Raw genomic sequence first — 20,908 nt, forward strand, 5'->3', positions numbered from 1 at the left:
ATAGCCTGGTTGTGAGGATTAAACATGTTAATATTCATACATTCATACACTGCTTAGAATGATGATGGACATGTAGTGTATGTTACCTACTCATATTTAATAACAAGCTTTATTGAGATATAATTCACATATCATAGAATTTACCCTGTGAAAAGTTTACGATGCACTGGTTTTCAGTTCACACATGCACGACCATCATCATCACTGTATCATTTTAGAACATTCTCATTACCAAAAAAGAAATCCAATAGGCAGAAGTTAACTCCCCATTCCCCACTCTCTCTAGCCCCTATGCAACAACTAATCAACTTTGTTACTACAGATCTGCCCATTTTAGACATTTCGTATAAATGGAATCATACATTATGTAATCTTCGTGTCTGGCTTCTTTCACTTAGTATAATGTTTTCAAAGTTTATCCATGTTGTAGCACTTATCAATTACTTTTTTCTTGGCTAAATAATATTTTATTGTATGGTTAACACTTTTTGTTTATCCATTCACAAGTTGACAGACATTTGGGTTGTTTCTACCTTTTGGCTATTATGAATAATGCTGCTGTAAACATTCACATACAAGTTTTTGCATGGACATATATCTTCGTTTCTTTTATGTAGATACCTAGGAGTACAATTGTTGAGTTTAACCTTTTGAGAAACTGCCAGACTGTTTTCTAAAATGGCTGCACAATTTTATATTCTCACCAGTAAGTTATGAGGGTTCTGATTTCTCCATGTCCTTTCCAACACTTGTTATTATCATTTTTGTTTTTTGTTTTTTTTTTTAATTCTAGCCACAGTCAGTGTGAACTGGAATCTCACTGTGGCTTTGACGTGCATTTCCCTGGTGATTAATGATGTCAAGTTACCATTTTGATCATGTGTTTATTGGCCAACTGTATACCTTTGGGAAAACGTCTATTTAGATCCTTTGCCCATTTTCGAATTGGGTTGTCTTTTTATTGAGATCTTTATGTAGTTTAGATACAAGTCTCTTACCAGACATATGATTTGAAAGTACCGTCTTCCATCTTGTGGGTTGTCTTTCCATTTTCTTAACAGTGTCCCTAGAGGCAGAAATTAACTTTGATGAAGTCCAATTTATCTTTTTTTTCTTTTGTTGCTTGTTCTTTTGGGATAACATCTAAAAATTCATTGCCAAATTCTGGGTTATGAAGATTTATCTCTGTTTTCTTCTAAGAGTTTTATGGGTTTAGCTCTTACATTTGGGTCTAATCCGTTAACTTTTGTATATGGTATGAGGTAAAAGTTTAACTTCATTCTTTCAATGGGACTATCTAGCTGTCACAGCACCACTTGTTAAATGACTGTTCTTTCCCCATTGAATGGTCTTGGCGTCCTTGTCAAAAATTAGTTGACCAGGGACACATGGGTTTATTTCTGGACTCTCGATACTCTTTCACTGATCTACATGTAAATACATATATTTATATTTAATCTATCCTCATGCCAATACCACACCATCTTGAATATTGTTGCTTGGTAGTACATTTTGAAATCGGGAATTGTGAGCCAAGTTTGTTCAAGATTGTTCTGACTATTCTGCATCCCTTTCAGTTATGAATCTTAGAATTGTCTTGTCAATTTCTACAAAGAAGCTACCTAGAATTCTAAAAGGTAATTCATTAAATCTGTAGATCAATATGGGAAGTACTGCCATTTTAACAAAAGTCAGTCTTCCAATCCGTGGACATGAAATGTCTTTTCATTTATTAGATTTTATTTAATTTCTTTCAACAACATTTTGTGGTTTTCCTAAAAATTGAGTTATTTCCCGAGTCTAAGTTTTCTTGGTTCTTCCTCAAGGGCTTATTTGGTCATTTTTCTCTTGCTGCTTTCAAGATTTTCTCCTTGTCTTTGGCTTTTAGCATTTTACTAATGATGTATTTGTTTGTGGATCTCTGACTTTATCCTACTCAGAATTATTAAGCTTCCTGGATGTGTAGGTTGTTTTCCAATAGATTTGAGAAATTTTTAGCCATCACTTCTTTCAATATTTGTTCTTCATTCTCTCTCTCCTCTCCTTCTGATATTCCCATTATATATATATATATATATATATATATATATCTGTTGGCATTAATGTTGTCCCATATTTGAGTCTTTCTTTACTTTTATTCTTTTTCTCTGTTCTTTACCTTGTATACTCTCTCTTGATCTATCGTCAAGTGTGTTTATTCTTTCTTCTGCCAGTTTCAACCTAATGTTGAGTTCCTTTAGTGAATTTTTATTTCAGTTACTGTACTTTATTATACCTTTCAACTCCACAATTTCCATCTGGTTCTTCTCTTTCCCTCTAACGATTTCTTTGTACTGATATTCTTCATTTGATGTGTGTCATTTGTGTCATCAACCCTTGCATTACTTTTTAAATTATGGCTTCCTTTAGTTCTCTGAATATAATTATAATGGCTACTTTGAAGTCTTTGTCTATTAAACCGAACAGCTGGTCATTCTCACAGTTTCTGTCACCTGCTTTTCCCCCAGTGTATAGGTCATTCTTTCCGGTTTCTTCATGTCTCATATTTTTTTTTTTTTTGAAACTGGATGTTTTATGTAACATATAGTAGCAACACCAGACACTGCATCTACCCTCTAAGACTTGCTATTGTTATTTGCTCAGTAACTGCATGAGTTATTTTAGTTAAGTATATTCTCCCTCTCCCTCTCTACAGATGTTGCTCCTCAGGGGGCTCACCCTCAGTTATGCCACAGTCATCCTAAAATGACAGTGGCTTTGGCTGGCCCCTCTTTGACCTTCTCTTTCCCTGACCACGCCCAGCTGTTAAGTTCCACTAACTACCAGCTGATTGATCTATTGTCTTCAACAATGTCCTGGGCATAAATTGCTCCACAAACTGAACCAATCTATTAGGGCTCCTTTGAAGGAATAGTCCCTGAGGTCAGTATTTAGGATTTGTTCTAACCACAGAAGGGTTCCTCCCAGCTGCCTCTTTCCCCTTTTCTCTCTAGCAAACTAGCCAGTCTTCTGGTTAGCCTGAATCTCCAATGACTATCAATCTCCCTCCAGTTCCTTTCACCACAACCTGCACCCTCGGGCATGCACTTCACACTCTGTTGCAAATGATGTTGGTTCCTTTTGGGAGAGATTCAGAGATCTCTGCTATAAGGTTTGCTTGTTCCTCTGGGCACAATTTGAGCTCTGGGGACAAAGACAATGCCATGCTTCTCTCTGGGTGATACCGCCTTGAGAGCCTGCTGAGGGGACAGAAGAACAGCAGCTCCAGCTATCCTCAGCTTGCCTCTCCCAGAGTAGAATCTGCATCCCAGAGGCCAGGGCGAGGGCAATTGGGGCTCCTCTATTTTCCATGGTGCCATATCCATGGTAGAGCCTCTGTCCCGTGGTGGTGGTGGTGGTGGTGGGGGGGGTGCTGAGTGAAAGGACGGGGACTCCACCTCTCAGCTGCACTCTCCAAGAATTTAGTCTCAGCAACAGGTAGCTGGGGCAGGATGAGAAATGCTGATCTGGGAAGACAGCTTTCCACCTGACAACTGAGGAAAGAGAGAGCTCTATGTTCTTGAATGCAGCAGTATGGAGAACAGTTTCCATCTCACTCAGCTAATGGGGGGAGGGAGCAGGTCTCAGTTCAAATACCATAGACTTTCACTTTTCTTACTGAGTTTTAGTATATTTTCTTGAACAAGTATTTCTTCATTGACTGTATGCTCTTAGGACTATTTCCACAGACTTTAAATAACTGTTTTTTAAAAATAATTTTCACCATGGTGCACTGGGTGTTATACACAACTAATGAATCATCGAACTTTACATAAAAAACCAGGGATGTACTGTATGGTGACTAACATAATAAAAAATATTATTATTAAAAAAAAGAAAAAAATAATAATTTTCACCAGTTTGAGTGGGGAACAGGTCTGTAGAACTCTTGATACTTGTCATGACTGGAAGTGGAACTTCTTGATGAGTTTTCTTTACTTTTTTTTTTGTATGAGAAAATGAATCTGGAACTCTAAAGTACAAATTGGAGATACTATTCTTATTATTCTGAGAAAGAAATCCTAAAAAGTAATCCAAAGACGATATATGGGCTGCCATATCTACGGACTGCTAAGTCAGAAGAGCTGTCATATTCTTTCTCCCTAAGCTTTGTCTTTCAATGCCTTTACAAACATCCAAAGTAAAAAATGGAGTCTGAAATGAAATTTAAATTATTTTGAACTACTATGAGGCAGTCACCTTGGCCTATGATACAATCAGCCCTTCTAAGTCAAGTTTTATGCCAGATCCCAGCTGGACAGGAACTTTAAAAAGTAAAAGGTTTAGGATGCTTGTGTGTGTGTGTGTGTGTGTGTGTGTGTGTGTGTGTGCGCGCGCGCGCGCGTGCACGTGTGTTTTAAAGAAATCAAGATGTTGAAAATGATTATCTTTAAAGTTATTGTCTTCTAAACAAGAGCTGTACTTGCATCATGTGTCAAAGTATTCCCTAAGGTGAGACATCAAATAAAATTTGAGTCAAATTTGCAAGGCAATATAAAGCTCATTCTGTTTTAGCAAGAACTGGAGTTTAACAATTTCAAATAACAAAAATAAGTGTAAAGGGCTTTCAGAACAAGCATCATGCCTTAAGTTATTCCTAAGCATGGATTCACAGTATAGAATCGATGGTTCTGTCTTGGCACATTTTCCTTAGGGGAATCTAATATGGAAATTTACCCATTCATATTCTAGAGTCCACAATGGCAATCTTCAGTATGCCTCTGTAGCTGATAAAGTGCCAAACCACACACCACAGGCAAATAGCCAATTTAGCAACTAAGGTCTAACACAGGACTTGGCACACAGGAATTACTGAAAAAATATTTGTGGACTACAGAGATCTCTACTAATATGCCAAGTACATTCAAGTCTCGGGGGTGAAAGTAAAAAGAAGAAAATTTCAAATGGTAGAATGAACTTTCATGTTCATATAAATTTATTTCACCTCATAAACCAGCTCCACAAGTAATATTATTTCCAAACCAGTAATATTTTTTATGTTCCCTTCAAAAGGCATATGTAAGATAATCAAGAAGGCTCAATTTTAGAGAAAATAAATGATGAAAAAAAAGTACCGGTCTTTGCTTATGCCTCTAATCACACTACTACAGAAGAATAGAATATATAGCATATGTTATATAATTATCATATTCTAATTCATAATCTACTGAAATTTTCTATTTAAATATAGAAAAGAGAAAGATATCATCTACAGTAATAATATTCAGATAGCCACTATTTAGTAAATTTCCTTACATTTTTCTTTCCTTTTTTTTTTTTAAGATTTTATTTATTTATTTGACAGAGAGAGACAGCGAGAGAGGGAACACAGCAAGGGGAGTATGAGAAGGAGAAGCAGGCTTCCTGTGGAGCAGGGAGCCCGATGCAGGGCTCGATCACAGGACCCTGGGATCATGATCCGAGCTGAAAGCAGACGCTTAACGGCTGAGCCACCCAGGTGCCCCTACATTTTTCTTTGTATAGTTATTACTTTTACATGATTATGATCATACCGTATGAATACTTTTGTAGCCATTTTTTCCAGTAAACATTACATTGAGATTCTGCAGTATAATTAAGAGAATATCAAATTCAAAGTCAAACAATATATGCAAGTCATAGGAATTCTGGCCTCCACTCAATATCCAAGTTCCCTCCATTTATTTAATAGGTGTTTACTATAGGTGCCTATTTTCTGCCACATGGGGGGCTGAAATATATAAAGAAAACTAAGCCAGAGTTCTTGTTCTTCAAGAGCTCTCAACTCAGCAATTACCCTCTGTCTTTATAAAAAATGGGCTTATGTGAGTTAAAAGGTAATGAGATAAATGCTCAAAATTTGGCTATTTTTAACCTCACTCTTTTGAGGAAAATCGCTATGGACATGAAGATTTAGCTCAGACAACGACTGAAGTTTTCCACATTTGATATGGCTGTATCCTTATCTTACAGGTGAAAGAACTACAATTCTTTTACTCAGTTTATGACACGTATTTTTCAACATTTATTGCAATTAGTACTCTTTATTGGTCTTGAGATCAGTTGTGTTTTAGAAGCCAATTTAAGAGATTTCATTTCCTCAAGATGTAAATTTTCAGATTATTCATCATATTTCCCCTCCATGCTACCTGTTTGCATGATGTATTTGTTTATGTGCAGGTAAACAATCACAGCCTAGAGGTAGAGGATGTAAGGCAAATGCTTCAAAGCACAGGTGCTTATATCTAACTACACAATGATCCACATGCACCTGGAACTATTTGCATTACATGCAAAATATAACAGTTGTATCTGACTTTACTTCTGTAGAAAAACTTAAGCCCTCCTTGTTGGTAATTTCCTTTGCTACTTTCCAATTAAGTCTAGTTGCCTAAATGGTGTCTCAAGGAATGAAATAAGAGATAAAACAAGTAGTGAGTCATAATTTCAAAACCTCTGAAATATACCTTAAGTGATAATGAGTGGCAACTATGGAGCACCAAGCAGTGGCGGAGCTGCACATAACAGAAAATCCATTCTCTATTTGAGGATCTGCCACTTAACTAGTCATGCAAGTGTTAGCAAGTGGTCATCAACGTGAGCCTCAGCTTTCTTACCCATAAAATAGGGTTGGCGATATTCTCACTATACTTACAGCATTACTGGACTACTGTTGCAACGCAAATCTTTGTAAAAATGCAAAACACTACCTAAGTGTTGGGAATTAGGTCTAAGGATCATTAATTTATAACCACTTCTAAAAAGCTCAGTATCATCAAGTTTTATTTTTTGAAAGGTTGTCTGTTCCTTTACATTTACTTCCATGTTGTCATAAAAGTTTTTAGAAGAAAGGTATTGTGTTTTTCAGAAAGATAGCCCCTTTAGTTTATTGCTGTTACCAAGGAGCTGCTGGCAAAAGGCTCCAGAGACATGTTTAGGAAAGAGAAAAAGAGAACTAGGGCACCAAAACAAATTGGACAGTAACTTGAGTTCCTCTTATTTTCAGTCTGGGTTTAATGTGGAGACATGCCTACTATTCTACATCTCCCTACACAGAGAACCTAAAATGCTGTTAGGATGTAGATCCTTTAGAGCATTCCAATAGTTTTAGGGCCTTAGGCATGAAAGAGTCACTAATGATTTTAACTCTTGGAGACTAAAATGATTTTGTTTGCCTATGTTTTTCCATTAATAAGACAGCTAGCTAGGTCCCTAATTGCATATGTTTATATCAGACCTCTCAGGAAGCAGGAATCTACCTACTATCACTGAAAATAACACCAGTGCAGGAGCCTCTGTCTCCAAAGATCTAGCAGGCAGTAAAAGACAGTACTTTGATATGTTAGGTTTTGCTACTGTCCTATAGAAAATACACATGCTTTATTAACAACTGAGTGGGGAGTTATTCTCCCTCAACTGAAGCTTATATGGAGTGGAGGGAATCTCTGTCTTAATGTACTTATTTTGACCAGTAAAAGTACTATCAGATTCTAGTATCAGTCCCAAGGCACCATGAATCAACAGATACATATAGATTCTCTCAAGTAAAATAAAAATAGCAGCTGCCTCCCCAGCCTGAATACCTATCATAAGTGTGTCAAATTATTCTTTTTAACACCTTGCTCCTTCTTTTTTTCACTTAACTCTCTCTCCCCTTATCACATACCTGTCTCTCTCCCTCTCCTCCTCCCCTTCTCTCTCTCTTTACTATGTCATAGTATTCCAGTAGGTAGATGGACCCTAGTTTCTTCAAATACTCCCTAATTGTTGGACACTTGTTTCTAATCTTTTGCTATTATGTACAATCTTCAATGAATAACTATGTTTACTTGGGTTGAACCTATCCACAGAATAGATTTCTAAAAGTGACGTTGCTTGGTCAAAGGGCAAAATGCATCTGTAATTTTGGTAGAAAGCGCCAGTTTCTGTTATATAGAGATTGTGCCATTTTGTACTCCCACCAAATGTGTAAGTACTTATTTCCTGAAGATCATTTATAAAAATACACATGCCTGGATTCCACCCCCCCCCCCAAATTCTGACTCAGTAGATAAGGGGTCAGGCCTAAGGAGGCCTATCTTGAAAAGGCTCCCCAAACAGCATATCCCTAGTTGAGAATTCATTCTACAAGGTACTCTAGTCTTATTTACATTGCTCGCATACAAAAGAAAATCAGACTTAAACCTCTACCCTTCACAATTTATACCCCATGTCACTCATTCAATAAATATGTTTTGAGTACCTATCATGTGCTGGTCATTCTAGATATCGAGGATATAAAGATAAATAATTGTATCTATCATTGGAGTTTGCAGGGTCTATCAATGAGAGACATCAATATATAATTAAGAGACAATGTACAAGCATAATGTCAGAGATTTACGTAGAATTTTATGGGAATACTGAAGAGGGGCACTTCACCCTGACAGAATGCCAGAGGAGGCTTCCTGAAGGAGGTTCTCCTGGGAGTAGGAATTAACCAGGTGAAAAGAAGAAGGGTACACAAGAAGGAGAGGGCATTCTAGGTAGAAAACAACACATGCAAAGTTAGGAAGAAAGAGACAGAAGAGAATGTGGATGTGTATGCAGCTGGAAATATTTCGCATTGCTAAAGCATAAAATACAATAGAATAGTATGCAATAAACTACAAAAGTGGACAGAGATCAGATCACTGGACATGTATTATATCATGTTAAAATGCTTGACCTTATTCTACAGGCAAAGAAAGTCACTCAGAAGTCTTAAAGTTGGGAGTGACATGGTCATATTGTTGTTTTAGAATTATGGACAATGGACTGAAAGGGCACATGGCTGGAAAAAGTAAGAACAGTCAGGAAACTGGTACAGTAACTCAGGCGAAGGCTTGAATTACGGCAGGGATTAAGGAGAGAATGGACTGAAGGAGTCTTAAGAGGTAAAATGAGCAAAATGGAGACATTATATGGGAGTGGAGGTAAATAAAAGGATGATTTCAATGTATTATCAAACCATTCCCAGCAAAGCACTGGATTTAAGCTATTTTTTCAGCAGCAGTGATAGGTTTACACTGGTTCAGTCACATTCTCTCACTTGGTCTTGATATTTGTATGGCCAGGGATAGGTGTATGGGGCCCAGCAAAATGCTCAGGGGGGACTGGTGAGCTCCTCCTTTAGCATCATGCTCTAATCCGCTAAGTAAAACCACAGGCAACCCCAACAGGCAAACATAACATTACATGGTCTTATCTCTGATGCACGCTTTCTTCTCTTAAATTTATTTTTAAATTGTTTTTAGAGAGAGGGGGAGAAAAATCTTAAGCAGGCTCTATGCCCAGCGTGCACATCAACGCAGGGCTCAATCTCATGACCCTGAGACCATGACCTGAGCCAAAATCAAGAGACAGGCACTTAACTGATTGAGACACCCAGGCACCCCTCTGATGCACCCTTTCTTATAATAACCTCTCTACTGGTGAGGTTCCTGACTCCATTCTTCTCTATGTCTGAAGTCAGTGACCAAAACAATTGCTGACAATATAAAGAACTGCCAGTACAGGGAACAGTGTGTGGTTGAGGGCCAGCAGCATGGACAGCTGCTTTCCCAAAACTTAACCCAAAGCCAAGCTTCACAGTATTAGCAATGCATTTTGGGCAGCCTACAGTTCTGCCACCAAATAAAGTCAATCTCTAGAGGTGAAAAGATATGGGGAGAGTCCCCTCTGAACACCCCATTCCCCTGATTTATGCAAGTATAATGGTCTTGTGAGGACGGAACAGGAGAAAGTTGGGTGTAATCCATACTAACCCTTGTACTTGTCTTCTTCTCAGAGTTCCTAAAAACAAACTGAAAGGAAACCAAAAACTAAACAATCATCAGATGAAAACAAGTTTACTGTTTAAAGAGTCCATGAATGAAACACACACACACACACACACACACACACACACACACACACACAGTAATTCCAAGGCTTACCTTTCTTTTATCTTCATCTGTTGATTCAAATTTGAAAGTAGCCCTATGCTGAGGGGGAAAAGAAAAGGGAAACAATGTCATTTTAAATACAAAGATTTTTAATTTTGGTTATGTTTTAAAAACACGTCTGAAAAATGTTGCCTTCCCACATTGTATTTCAACACTCGTATTAAAGGAAGAAAGATAGGCATGTAAGTAAATAATTACAAAGCAGTGTGAAAGACTACAGCAGAGAAACAGACAAAAGAACAGAGTACCAAGCCACTAACTCTGCCTGAGGAAATCTGGAATGCTTTGCGCAAAGTATAGAGCATTTGAACTGGACCTTGGGGGATGAATAGGAGTTTGCCAGGAGCCAAATGGAAACCATTCTGAGGATAGAAACAAAGCTCAGATGTGTGAAATGGTATGATATATTTGTGATATAAACAGGTCTGTCAGAGTGAAATATAGGATACATGTGAGGGGATGGGGAAACGGAGAAAGAGGAGAATGGAAAAGTTAATTTAGACAGAAATTTGGAAGGGTCTTCCAGTGTTGCTAAGACCCAATGTTGCTTTCTTTTTCATATGCAGTGAGAAATTATCAGAGAATTGTAGACAGGAAAGAGATTTGATAGATTGGTATTCAGAAAAGTAACTAATTCTCTAAGAATTAAGGTTTAAATTATGGTCCACCACTAACTAGTTGAGCAAGTAACAAAATCTCTATCACTGGACTTCTCTTGTGAAAAGAGGGGGTACCTAGTTCACAGAGCTGCTGTGAGGGTTAAAATAGTGAAGGCATATAACATACCATCTCAGTGCCTGGTGCTGAGTAAACACCCAGTAAATATTAGGATTATAATGATGATGATGATGCCAATAATACTGACAAAAAAATAACTGGAAAAGAACAGAGTGTCATGACTCTCCAAATGATTGGCTACACTGTATTTTCTACTCTGTAGCTGAAACAGAGGATGGAGTAAGTTGGTTTGCCCACTGTCACAGAAACAGTGTTAGTACCCCAAAATAGAGCACAAAACTTCTCATTCTCTCTCTCAAGTTTTACTCAGGAGAACCAAGTATTCTTATAAATCCTAAGTTTTCCTTTAAAAAAAAATCTCCACTGAACATCTCTGCCTTTCTTTCGTACTTTCTCTTTGGCCACACTGACATTTACTGGCAACTCATCAGGAGTTAAGTACACAAAGTACTAAAGATATCATCATTACAGGTGGTTCTGTGTTGTCAGCTTTGTAGAAGAAGCAATTTTTGAAATTAAATGAGATGGAGAAATGCTGACAGAGAAGCAGTTCTGAATGTTAAATGGTCAGGGGGAAGACTTAGAGGTAAGAGAGAAGGGCTGTTTGAAGAGAGGCTGCCTCACATATGGTTTGCAAAACAATTAAAATGGATGATGTCAGGTGGTAAGAAGGCCTTGAATTTAAAAATTTATACCTCGACTGGCAGATAGGTGATAAGCAACTAAAGGAAGATTCTGAGGGAGGTGTGAACAATAGAGCATTCTGAAAGAATATTTTGAGCAGCTGCTTACAGGCCAGATCAAAGGAGAGCAAGACTGAGGACATAAAGCCTTCCAAGAAACGGGCATCAATAATCCAGGTGTGATATTGCTGGCAGCAGTATAAACTGACATAAACTCTAAAAGTGAAAGTAATTTGGCAACATATACTAGAAAACATGAAAATATTCACATCATTTGACCCAGAACTTCTACTCCTAGGAATTTATCCTAATGAAATCATCCAGAAGGAGAGAAAAATTATATATGTAAGCATATTCACTTCAGTGTTTTCTAATACTATGGAAGAAAGAGACGATCTGAATATCCAACAACAGGGACTGATGAAAGAAACAGCTGTGCATCCACCTGATAAAATTGCAATTAAAACAAAAGATGGCTAAAAATCTCTGTAACAACGTGGAAAATTACAATAGCATCAAGTGGAAAAATAGCAAAATACCAAGCTAGATGTCTACGATGACAGTACCTGCATAAGTATATGGATGCATTCGAACAAAGGCTCGAGTGTTAAAATGCAAAAATAAAAGCAACTGTACAACGGTGGTAGGATTTCTGGTGAGGTCTGACAAAATTCATTGTTGGTATATTATTTTTATAATTAAAAGGGAAATTTAAAAAATAAAAGATAAACGAATGAATGAACAAGGAGAGAAAGAAAGAGAAGAGAAAGGAAGAACAAGTTGTAAATCCGAAGTCTGTAACTCAGGAATTTATAGGCAAGGTTTAATAAAAACTAACTTTAGATAAAGAAGCAGCAGACATCAGGCTAAGGCTGTAAACTGAAGTTTAATAAAAGTCCAATACAAATGAAAATAAATTGCACTTAGAGCCCAAGAAAGCGGATTTTTTTGCCATTATATGTGAAATATTAAATCCATAAATTATCTAGAATAAATGAACCTAGTGGCCAATATAATGGTTCTCCTTAACTTTTTCTGGCATTTATGGTAAAGGAACAGAGAAAGAAATCATCTTTTGGAAAGACCCTCATTAAGTTATAAAAATATCTTTTTAACAGTTTCTACACAGAATTTATCTTTTAAGGTGGTAATTTAGAAGAGTACCAAGGACTAAATTTTCTGTTGCTTTTAAATGAAAGGCTGATCCGGTCATAAAACCACAACATTAAAAAAGAAAGAAGGAAAGAAAGAAAAGCTTGCAAAAGCCCTAACTAGCATGAGGGCTTAATTTAATTAGAAAATATACTGGCATGTGAGGCAATACAAAGTGAATTTTGAATGTGCCAATCTATTCAGAAGCTCAGCCCTCTAAGATTGTTTGGATCCAAAGATGTTGGCTTCTCCAAGGCCGGTTTCTTTTATACAACTTAGATCGTACCTAATCTATTCAGTACTTCCAGCCCTTATTCTATACCCTTTCTAAGGCTGAAAGGGAAGGGAAGGGGAACTAGCATTTCTGGCTGTAAATACCTTTATAGAACTGCTAGCCAACAGTCAACCACCTCATCTTCTTTATATGCTTAATTTCCAGATGAACAGGAGCAACAAGTCAAATATAAACTAAAGAGTAAAACCATTGTTCAATTTAGAGACCAAGTAAACTAGGAACAGCTCAGTGACACACCAGACTTAAGAAGACTCCTCCCCATAGATTTTATATCCTGTGAGTAGGCTCTAAAAAGCTCAGGCTCAGGAGTCAGACAACACTGGGTTTGAGTACAGTCCTGCTGTTTACTAGAAGTGTGACCTTGGTCAAGTTATTCAACTTTACTACCTGTCAGAGTTTCCTTATCTTTTATGTATGGCACCTTGCACATAGCAGGTGTTCAGTAAGTGGCCACTACTGTTATTATAGCATGGCCTGTGATGTGGCATCTAGCCAAATACTGACCTATTGGAGAACTAGGAATTATTTCACATTTTAGAAGATAAACAGTACTGATACAAGGGAATTAGCCTTCTGGGGTGGGGTGTGTGTGTCTGTGTGTGTGTGTGTGTGTTGTGCCGTGTTTCACGAATAGAGATTATTCCTAGAACTAAACGCCAGTAACTGAGATTATATAATCCAGTCTGGAAACAAGAACAAGGTATAACAAAGAACAGCTCACTAAACATGCTCCTTCGCAAAAATCTGTGGAATGACCTCAAAGTGTCAGAACTCAGCCTCAAAGTGGAAAGCAAAAAGTCCTCTGACATGGTCCAGAATTTTTACGTACCCTATTCAAACGTGTAGTCTGTATTTCTAGAACTGTCTCAATATTAGGTCCCTATCAATCAGGTTCTTCTAGCACATAAATGAACACCTCACTGCGATCAGTATCATTTTCCTCTCTTATGAGGAATACTCTTAGAGACCTACTATTTGCCTGTATCTTACATAACTTTTATCTTTAATTTGGTCATAAATTTGTCATATTTCCAAAATGGAATCCTGTTGGAGATTGCTATGGGGCAATCATATGCCCAGGTAGTCTCTATGGCCACCAAGCCATCTCTCTTATCACCACAGTTGATGACTCTAGGCCTCAGTTTCTTCACCTATTAACTGAAGGGAACAGATCCAATTAACTTTGAGATTCCTTCTAGTCTAAATATCCTCTGATTTAAGAAACTACGATACTACCGTACATCCCAGGGCACTTGATCACTGTTTGTTCTGATAATCATAATGATGGCAACCAATCTGTCTACTATATGTTTTTTTTTAACATTTTATTTATTTATTTTGACAGAAAGAGAGAGACTGAGCACACGTTGGGGTGGGGGGAGGGGCAAGGGGCAGAGGCAGAGGGAGAAGCAGACTCCCCACCGAGCAAGGAGCTGGATGGATGAGGGACTCCATCCCAGGACCCTGGGATCATGACCTGAGCTGAAGGCAGACACTTAGCCAACTGGGCCACCCAGGCACCTCTCTACTAAATCTGATATCAGAACAGAACTTGAAGGAGTAGAAGGAGCCTGGACAGCCTACACTAGAAGAATCCATACGTCCTATAACTAATAGCTCACTCTATAACTGGAGTGGAGGTGATTAGGACCCAACAGGAACCAAAGGAAATAGTGTATTGGTCCTGAAAACCTTTTTCTCTTCTGTGCTCAAAAACACAGAATAGACAGGGTAAAGGCAACATGACCTTGCAAAAAGAGTCCTGGATATGGAATTTAAAGACTAGGTTTGCCACTTCTAGCTATGTGCCCTTGAGCCCACAGATAGCCACTTTGTCTTTCTGAACCTCAATTTCCTATTCCCCGCCAAAAGAGAATACTTCTATCTTCCTCATAAGTTTTAATGTAGGAGGATTATATGTGATGACATGTGAAAATGCTTGGGATAGACAATACATAGAACATAGTAAGCACTCAATAAAGGTTAACAGGTGAATTGAGACAAATGAAAAAAAAAAAAAAACAACCATTCTTCCTATTTGTTTGTTAATACGTTCCTATGCTGGGTCAACTTGCATTATGCCCTTGAGAAACAGAAGAGTTTCATTTTTTTCTGAGATAGACAGATCTTCTCTCTCCCCAGAATAACAAGGGTCAGTGAATGAAGGAAGAAGGCTCAAAAATGAGAGTCTCAGTACCACAGTAGAAATTAGATGCTGTTACCTAGAGCCTGATAGGTAACTGTGCTCTTAACCCGGTACAAGGTATTTTGCTACCCATTAGAAAATGTACGGGTCAAGGAAAAAGAGAAAGGATGGAGTATACTCCCTAATTTTTTTTTATCAGTCTACATCAACTCAGTGCTACAGGTTTAACTCCTACCTTTTTTGTTCGAAACTAACAGTTACAGGCTCTGCTTCAGTGCCAGGCACTGTTACAAGTACTTTAGACACATAACTCATTTAATCCTGACAACAAACCTATGATGTAGGTACTATTATTGTCCCTGTTTGACCGGTGAGGAAACTGAGGCACAACAAAGTTATGTAACTTGTCTTAGGCCACATGGATGGTGAGTTGAAGATCAGAGTCCAGGCAGTCTGGCTCCAGAGCCTGTGCTATGGCCACAGGACCTCTTGAGTACCTTGATCATTAGAACTATAACTCCCTGAGTAAATGCCTCCTAGGTGCACTGTGCTCAGTGTATAGCATTAAACTTTAAGCCGTTATCCCTATTTTACAGATAAGGAAACAAAGACTCAGGCTTAAAATAGCATCCACAGCCATGAAGCCAATAAAAGGCAGATTTGAACCAAGATTTATCTGACTCTAAATTCTACCTTCTTTCCACTATCTGGAGGGAACAGCCCATTAAACATGCTCCTCTGCAAAAATCTGCGGAATGAACTCAACCAGTCAGAACCCAGCCTCTGACATGGTCCAGGATATTTACATACCCTCCTCAAATGTGTTTCTAGAACTGTCCCAAGTTCTAGCTTTATTAGAGAATCTCCTCCCCAAATAACGAGCCAGTCACTTTCTCTGTACATCATTCATTTCCATTCTTGGTTAGACTCCTCAATGCCCCATAACCACCTCTTACTCTAAATTTTCTCAAATCTATTTTTTCAGATAAGGAAGATACTTTTTCAGGGTTTCCAACTCCATATCCCATAGAGCTGGGCAATTTAATTCCCCCTCCTCATTTTTATTGCCAGACCACCACAATCATACTTCCCCTTCCTATTCATCTGCCTCCAAGGTCTCTCTTGCCTTGAGGGGCAAAGCCCCACTGCCAACATGAACCTCAGCGATTTTCCTTGCACGCTAGCCCTACTATAATCAGCATTAAACATGACAGCTTTTCTCTGAAGGAGCGGACTGACCAGGTTCACATCAAGTCAGAACATTCTCAGGTGAGGCCCAAAAAGTACTTCAGGAATACCACCTTAAATAATATACACTGGGCATTACAACTTTAAAAACATTCCCAGTGTGCAAGGGGAGCTGGAGATATCTAGAACCTAAGCTCTGAGAGCACTTGGTCAGGAGCAGTAAGTGGAAACCAACCTGGAGGGAGATCAAGGAGAGGAAGAGATAAATTGAAGGAATAGAATCTGGAGTTCTAATCAGTTTAGCCATGAAGGGAAGGAGGAATATTGAAGAAAGTGGTAAGGTCCAGTTGGAGGTTTTTCCTCCTCCCTTTCCTAGGGAAGAAAGTTCCTATTTATTGCTGGATATCTGGCATATAGTAATTGCAAAATAAATACTAGCTGATTCAACACCCTTTCTTTTGAAAATCAGTTGGTAGCTGCCTCAAATTCTTTTTGGAAAGGAGTTATAAATCAAGTTAAATGAATATAATCTCCACAATATGTACACCTATGCCTTAAATGAATTTCTTCTAAATTAGGCAGATATGCAACAGTAAAGCATATTAGAGAGCGAAGGAGTTAGGACACAAACAGAATTTAATCCATCCATACATCTACCCAAAGAAAGCAGCATAGTACTGTAGAAAGAGCAGTCAGACAACCTAGATTCAAATCTCAGCCCCATCTCTCAGTGACTATGTGGACTTGGGGCAACATTACCCAAGTGTCATTTGTGAAATGGGGAATATCACCACTTTCCCTACAGGGTTGCTGGGAAGATTAAATGGAAATGAGGTGTCTTATTTTTGGATCTTCTCCACCCAGGGCAGAAATGGCACACTGGCAGCTCAATCATACAAAAGTATAATAAAGTGCAGTGGTGGGCACATAGCAAACACAGAAGGGGAAACTATGAGTGGAAGTGAAAGGAAGAAAGATGCTATAGCTAGGGTGAGACTTGGTGTGTTGAGTGTGTTTTCACAGAAGTGAGTAGTCAGTCATTCCTATAAAGTAGTCTTCTAAACGGAAGAATAAAGGCGTGGTATGCTACCTTTTGAAGTGAGCATGTGAAATTCCTGGAAGGAAAAGTAATGGAAAGCTAACGGTTCTTGGAGAAACATTCAGAGAGGTGGCTGGGATTTATAACAAGATACCTATTAACTGGAGAGTTGTAAAGTGGAAAGAACAATGAATGGTTTGAAGACCTAGGTTAGAATCCCAGCTCACAAGTATGACCTTGGGCAAGTTACTTAACCGATATAGGATCTCAGTTGCAAAACGAAGATAAAACCTCACAGGACTGCTGTCGAGATTAAATGAGATAATGGATGGGAAAGCTGTTAATGCGATACAAATAATAGGTATTACTCGGAGTCAGAATCTCCCCCCCACTTACAACATAGTACGTCCATGACCTTGGCATGATTTCAGTTCTTAGCGCCTTGGTTTTCTCATCTATAAAATGGGAAGGATGACACCATCTACCCTATAAACACTCTAAGAATCAAGTTAAACCATATAAAAGACATCAAACCTTGGAAAGTGTACGGTGCTATAGGTATATAAAGAACTGCCATCGTGGCTGACAGGTTTTATGCATATCAAGGGCCGTGTTTAAGCACGGAAACACGGATTTTCATGCTATACAGGTGAGGAAGCCTCGCGTGCATTTATGCATCCCAGAGTGGGGCACAGGGCACAAACGCACATCTACGGATTCCGGGGGTGTGACTTGCACGCTTGGGAGGAGGACCGTAGGACTGGCTGCTGGGCCGGAATCAGAGGAGTGGGCGCCAGAGTGGGGGCAGGGGGATGCAGGATGCACGGACAGGAAAGGCTGGGGGCACAAACACGCATGCCCAAGCCGGAAACGTTTTCGGGGGAGAGCAACGCGCATCCCCGGAATGAAGGGGGTTGGGAGGGATGCGATGTGCAAGCCCCGAGGGCGGCCCGGGGGTGCTCTACCGCACGCCCGGGGCCAGGGCTTTTTACCTTATCGCTGTAATCCCTCAGGACCCGCTCGATAGCCCCCGCCTCGCCGGCCCGGACGATGTAGAGGGCGCGCTCCTCATCCATGGCCGCAGGTGCGGGGGAGCCGCGGCCGCTCTGCGCGCCCAAGCCGCTGCCTCCAGGTAAACGCCTCGCGCCCCCGCTCGCTCGCTCGTTCCCAGCTTCCTTCCTTCCCTCCTTCCCTCCCTCCCTCCTGCCTCCAACCCGCCAGCCTCCGCCCGGGCAGGGCCGACGTCACCGCCCCTCAACTTTCACCCCGCGACGTCACGGTCCCCCAGCAACCGGCGCCTCGCGGCCGCCCCCGTCAAGGCCCAGAACTCGATAGAGGCCTGACGGGCGGCCCGAGGCGGAGTCAGGCCCGAGGCCTCGTTTACTCTCCTGCCTCTTCCTCCCTCGGAGAAGACACCAGCCTCTTAAGTGGGCTCTTGCAAACAGAACTGTTCTTCTCTTCTGACCCTCCTCTATGAATCATTCTCCTCAGCTGACGAGAGCGACCCGGCTCTTCCCCGCCCCTCCAAGAGCCAGCAGCTAAATGGACTACAATTCCCTGCGTCCGTTGGGGGCATTTCACTCTTCCATGTAATTTACTGGAGTGCCGAATGGCATGCCGGGATTAGTAGTCATCCAGCGGGAAAGACTTCCCGCCAAAGGCATGCTGGGAGCTGTGGTCCGGTCAGGGCCGGAAACGGGAGTCCCCGGGACGCTCGAGGCCCGCGGCCAAGAGACCGTTAGGGGGAGGGTGTAAGCGTCGGCTCTGCCTCTTTTTTGTTCCTATCGGAGCTGACTGTCCTGCTTTAGCCTCGGCTGGTCGGGCAGGTTGACAGTCGCGGAAACTGGCACCCCTTGGTGGGAACTGCCAAGCACCGGTTTAATTCCCTCTTTTTCTCGTTTAGCGGTTTCGGTCTCTTTGAAATTCTTTCCTTCCTCCCCTTGTTTGCGGTCATGTTATGTATTCAGCTACAGTAATGTGGGAAATTGCAGGCGGTTATCTGGATTAAAGGATTTTTTTTTTTTTTTTTTTTGCCTTTGTAATAGTCGCTGCCACGTATCGCGTGCCGCGGGGGCTCCGGACTCAGTGTTAGGTGGTCGCCATGCAGCTTCTGATTCTCACAACACAGAGATTTTTGTGGAAGCAAAGGAACCCGGATAGGTTAAGTAATTTGTCCTAAGTCACATAGCTGGTAAATCCGGGTCTTTTCCCCAAAGGCAGCTGCTCTACACTCGCCAGTCATGTAATAACACTGATGTACTAGTGATGATAGTGGTGATGGGGAAAGTGAAGGTGAAAGAGGCTCACGTTTGCTAAGTGTTTGTGCAATTTTTCTGTTACATACTTCACCTGCGTCCTCTCAGTCAGTTTCTCACAAAGTCAACGAGTATTTGAGAACCTGTGTTGTGCCTGGCACTCACTGTTAGTAAAGTTCAGTACCGTTCGGTGTCCTACAGCGGGGCCCAAATAAAGTCCCTGCTCTTACGGAGCTTCCATTCTAGTGCTTAAGACGATGAGGGAGGAACTGTTCTCATTTTATTTTCATTTTAAGATGAGGAAACAGTCTTGGAGAGAGGTTAACAGATTCATTTACCAAGATTGGGCAATTTGGAAACTGAACCTGAATTCAGTCTAGGCTCTTTTTGCTCTCCCAAGCTACTTGAATTTTCCAAGTAATTTTCAGTTCCATTCCAAGCAGCCTTTACCAAAAATCATCTGTGATGCCTCTTCTACCCATGTTTACCTCTTGAGCTGTTTGCTGAAGAGGAACTAGAGGGGACAAAAATTTATTCATCTAATAATTATCGTATTTCTTCTATGTGTCAGATGCTGTGCTAGCTCTGGGAATTTGGAGATAAAAAGAATTATGGAATCTAAGCTCATGGAGCTTTTGGTCTTTCTGTGAATTATACTTTTCATGAGGCAGACATTTATGGAGCATATTTGTTGAGCCAGGCGCTGGAGTAGGTGCTGTGTGTATAATTAATTCAAAAAGATTTTAATCGATCTCTTGAAAAAGTACAGTTCTTAGGTCACGGTATAATAAGCTACATTCCTTAGGTAATAGTAATATCTTGCAATTGTTTTTAACAGTTTACAAAATATTTTAATATACGCTATCTCAGTCGATCATTGAGGAAGGTACTGTTCCCGTTTATAGATAAGAAAACAGGCTCCAATGAGCTAAGTAACAAGAGCTAGGGCTCAAACTGAGAGCTGTAAGGTAACAGTATTTGGGTGCCTATGCTGTGTCCAGTAGTGTATTACAAGCCTTTTGGGTAACCATGTTTTTATTTTTGGAGCAAGGGCACCAGGACAGGATACTAACAAGCTTAAAGTATCTGAGTTGAGATGTTTCTTTTATAGAATTTTTAAAAAGACTTTATTTGAGAGAGAGAGAGAGAGAATGAGCTGGGGCAGAGGGAGGAGGAGAAGCAGACTCCCTGTTGAGCAGGGAGCCCCATGTGGGGCTTGATCCCAGGACCTCAAGATCATGACCTGAGTCACCCAGGTGCTCTGAGATGTTTATTTTAAAGAGGGTCTTATACATGTGTTCCAAATGTCTGTTTACCAGAAATAGGCTTATGTTTTTAGGCTCCAACCCTGTATTTGTAAAAAGAGATTTAAAAAATGTGAAACCACATCAATTAACAACTTGGGAAATTGCACTTTAGTAATTTTAAT

At 40.0% G+C, this 20,908-nt stretch overlaps 1 protein-coding gene across 6 annotated transcripts in view; it reads right to left on the reverse strand.

The window, feature by feature from the left end:
- The window catches only part of RIC8B (RIC8 guanine nucleotide exchange factor B), a 102,498-nt gene extending 83,744 nt beyond the window's left edge, over positions 1-18,754 (reverse strand). For 5 of the 6 annotated variants that reach the window (XR_015727104.1, XR_006776472.2, XM_045779672.2 and 2 more), the window contains exons 1-2: positions 18,217-18,754; positions 9,975-10,022 (exon numbers count right to left, since the gene is read on the reverse strand). Coding sequence is in view for 3 of the 6 variants with exons in the window: in XM_045779672.2 (XP_045635628.2) it covers positions 9,975-10,022; positions 18,217-18,300 (132 nt within the window). In the remaining 3 variants the exon portion in view is untranslated. Of the gene's footprint in view, positions 1-998; positions 1,067-9,974; positions 10,023-18,216 lie in introns of those variants that run through there. The other variant, XM_087868783.1, reaches the window with a different exon arrangement.
- Between the last annotated feature and the right edge of the window lie 2,154 nt (positions 18,755-20,908).

This window comes from Ursus americanus, chromosome 17 (assembly GCF_024610735.1).
Source record: "Ursus americanus isolate L20-20 chromosome 17, mUrsAme1.1.p, whole genome shotgun sequence".
In the NCBI taxonomy this organism is placed as follows: domain Eukaryota; kingdom Metazoa; phylum Chordata; class Mammalia; order Carnivora; family Ursidae; genus Ursus; species Ursus americanus.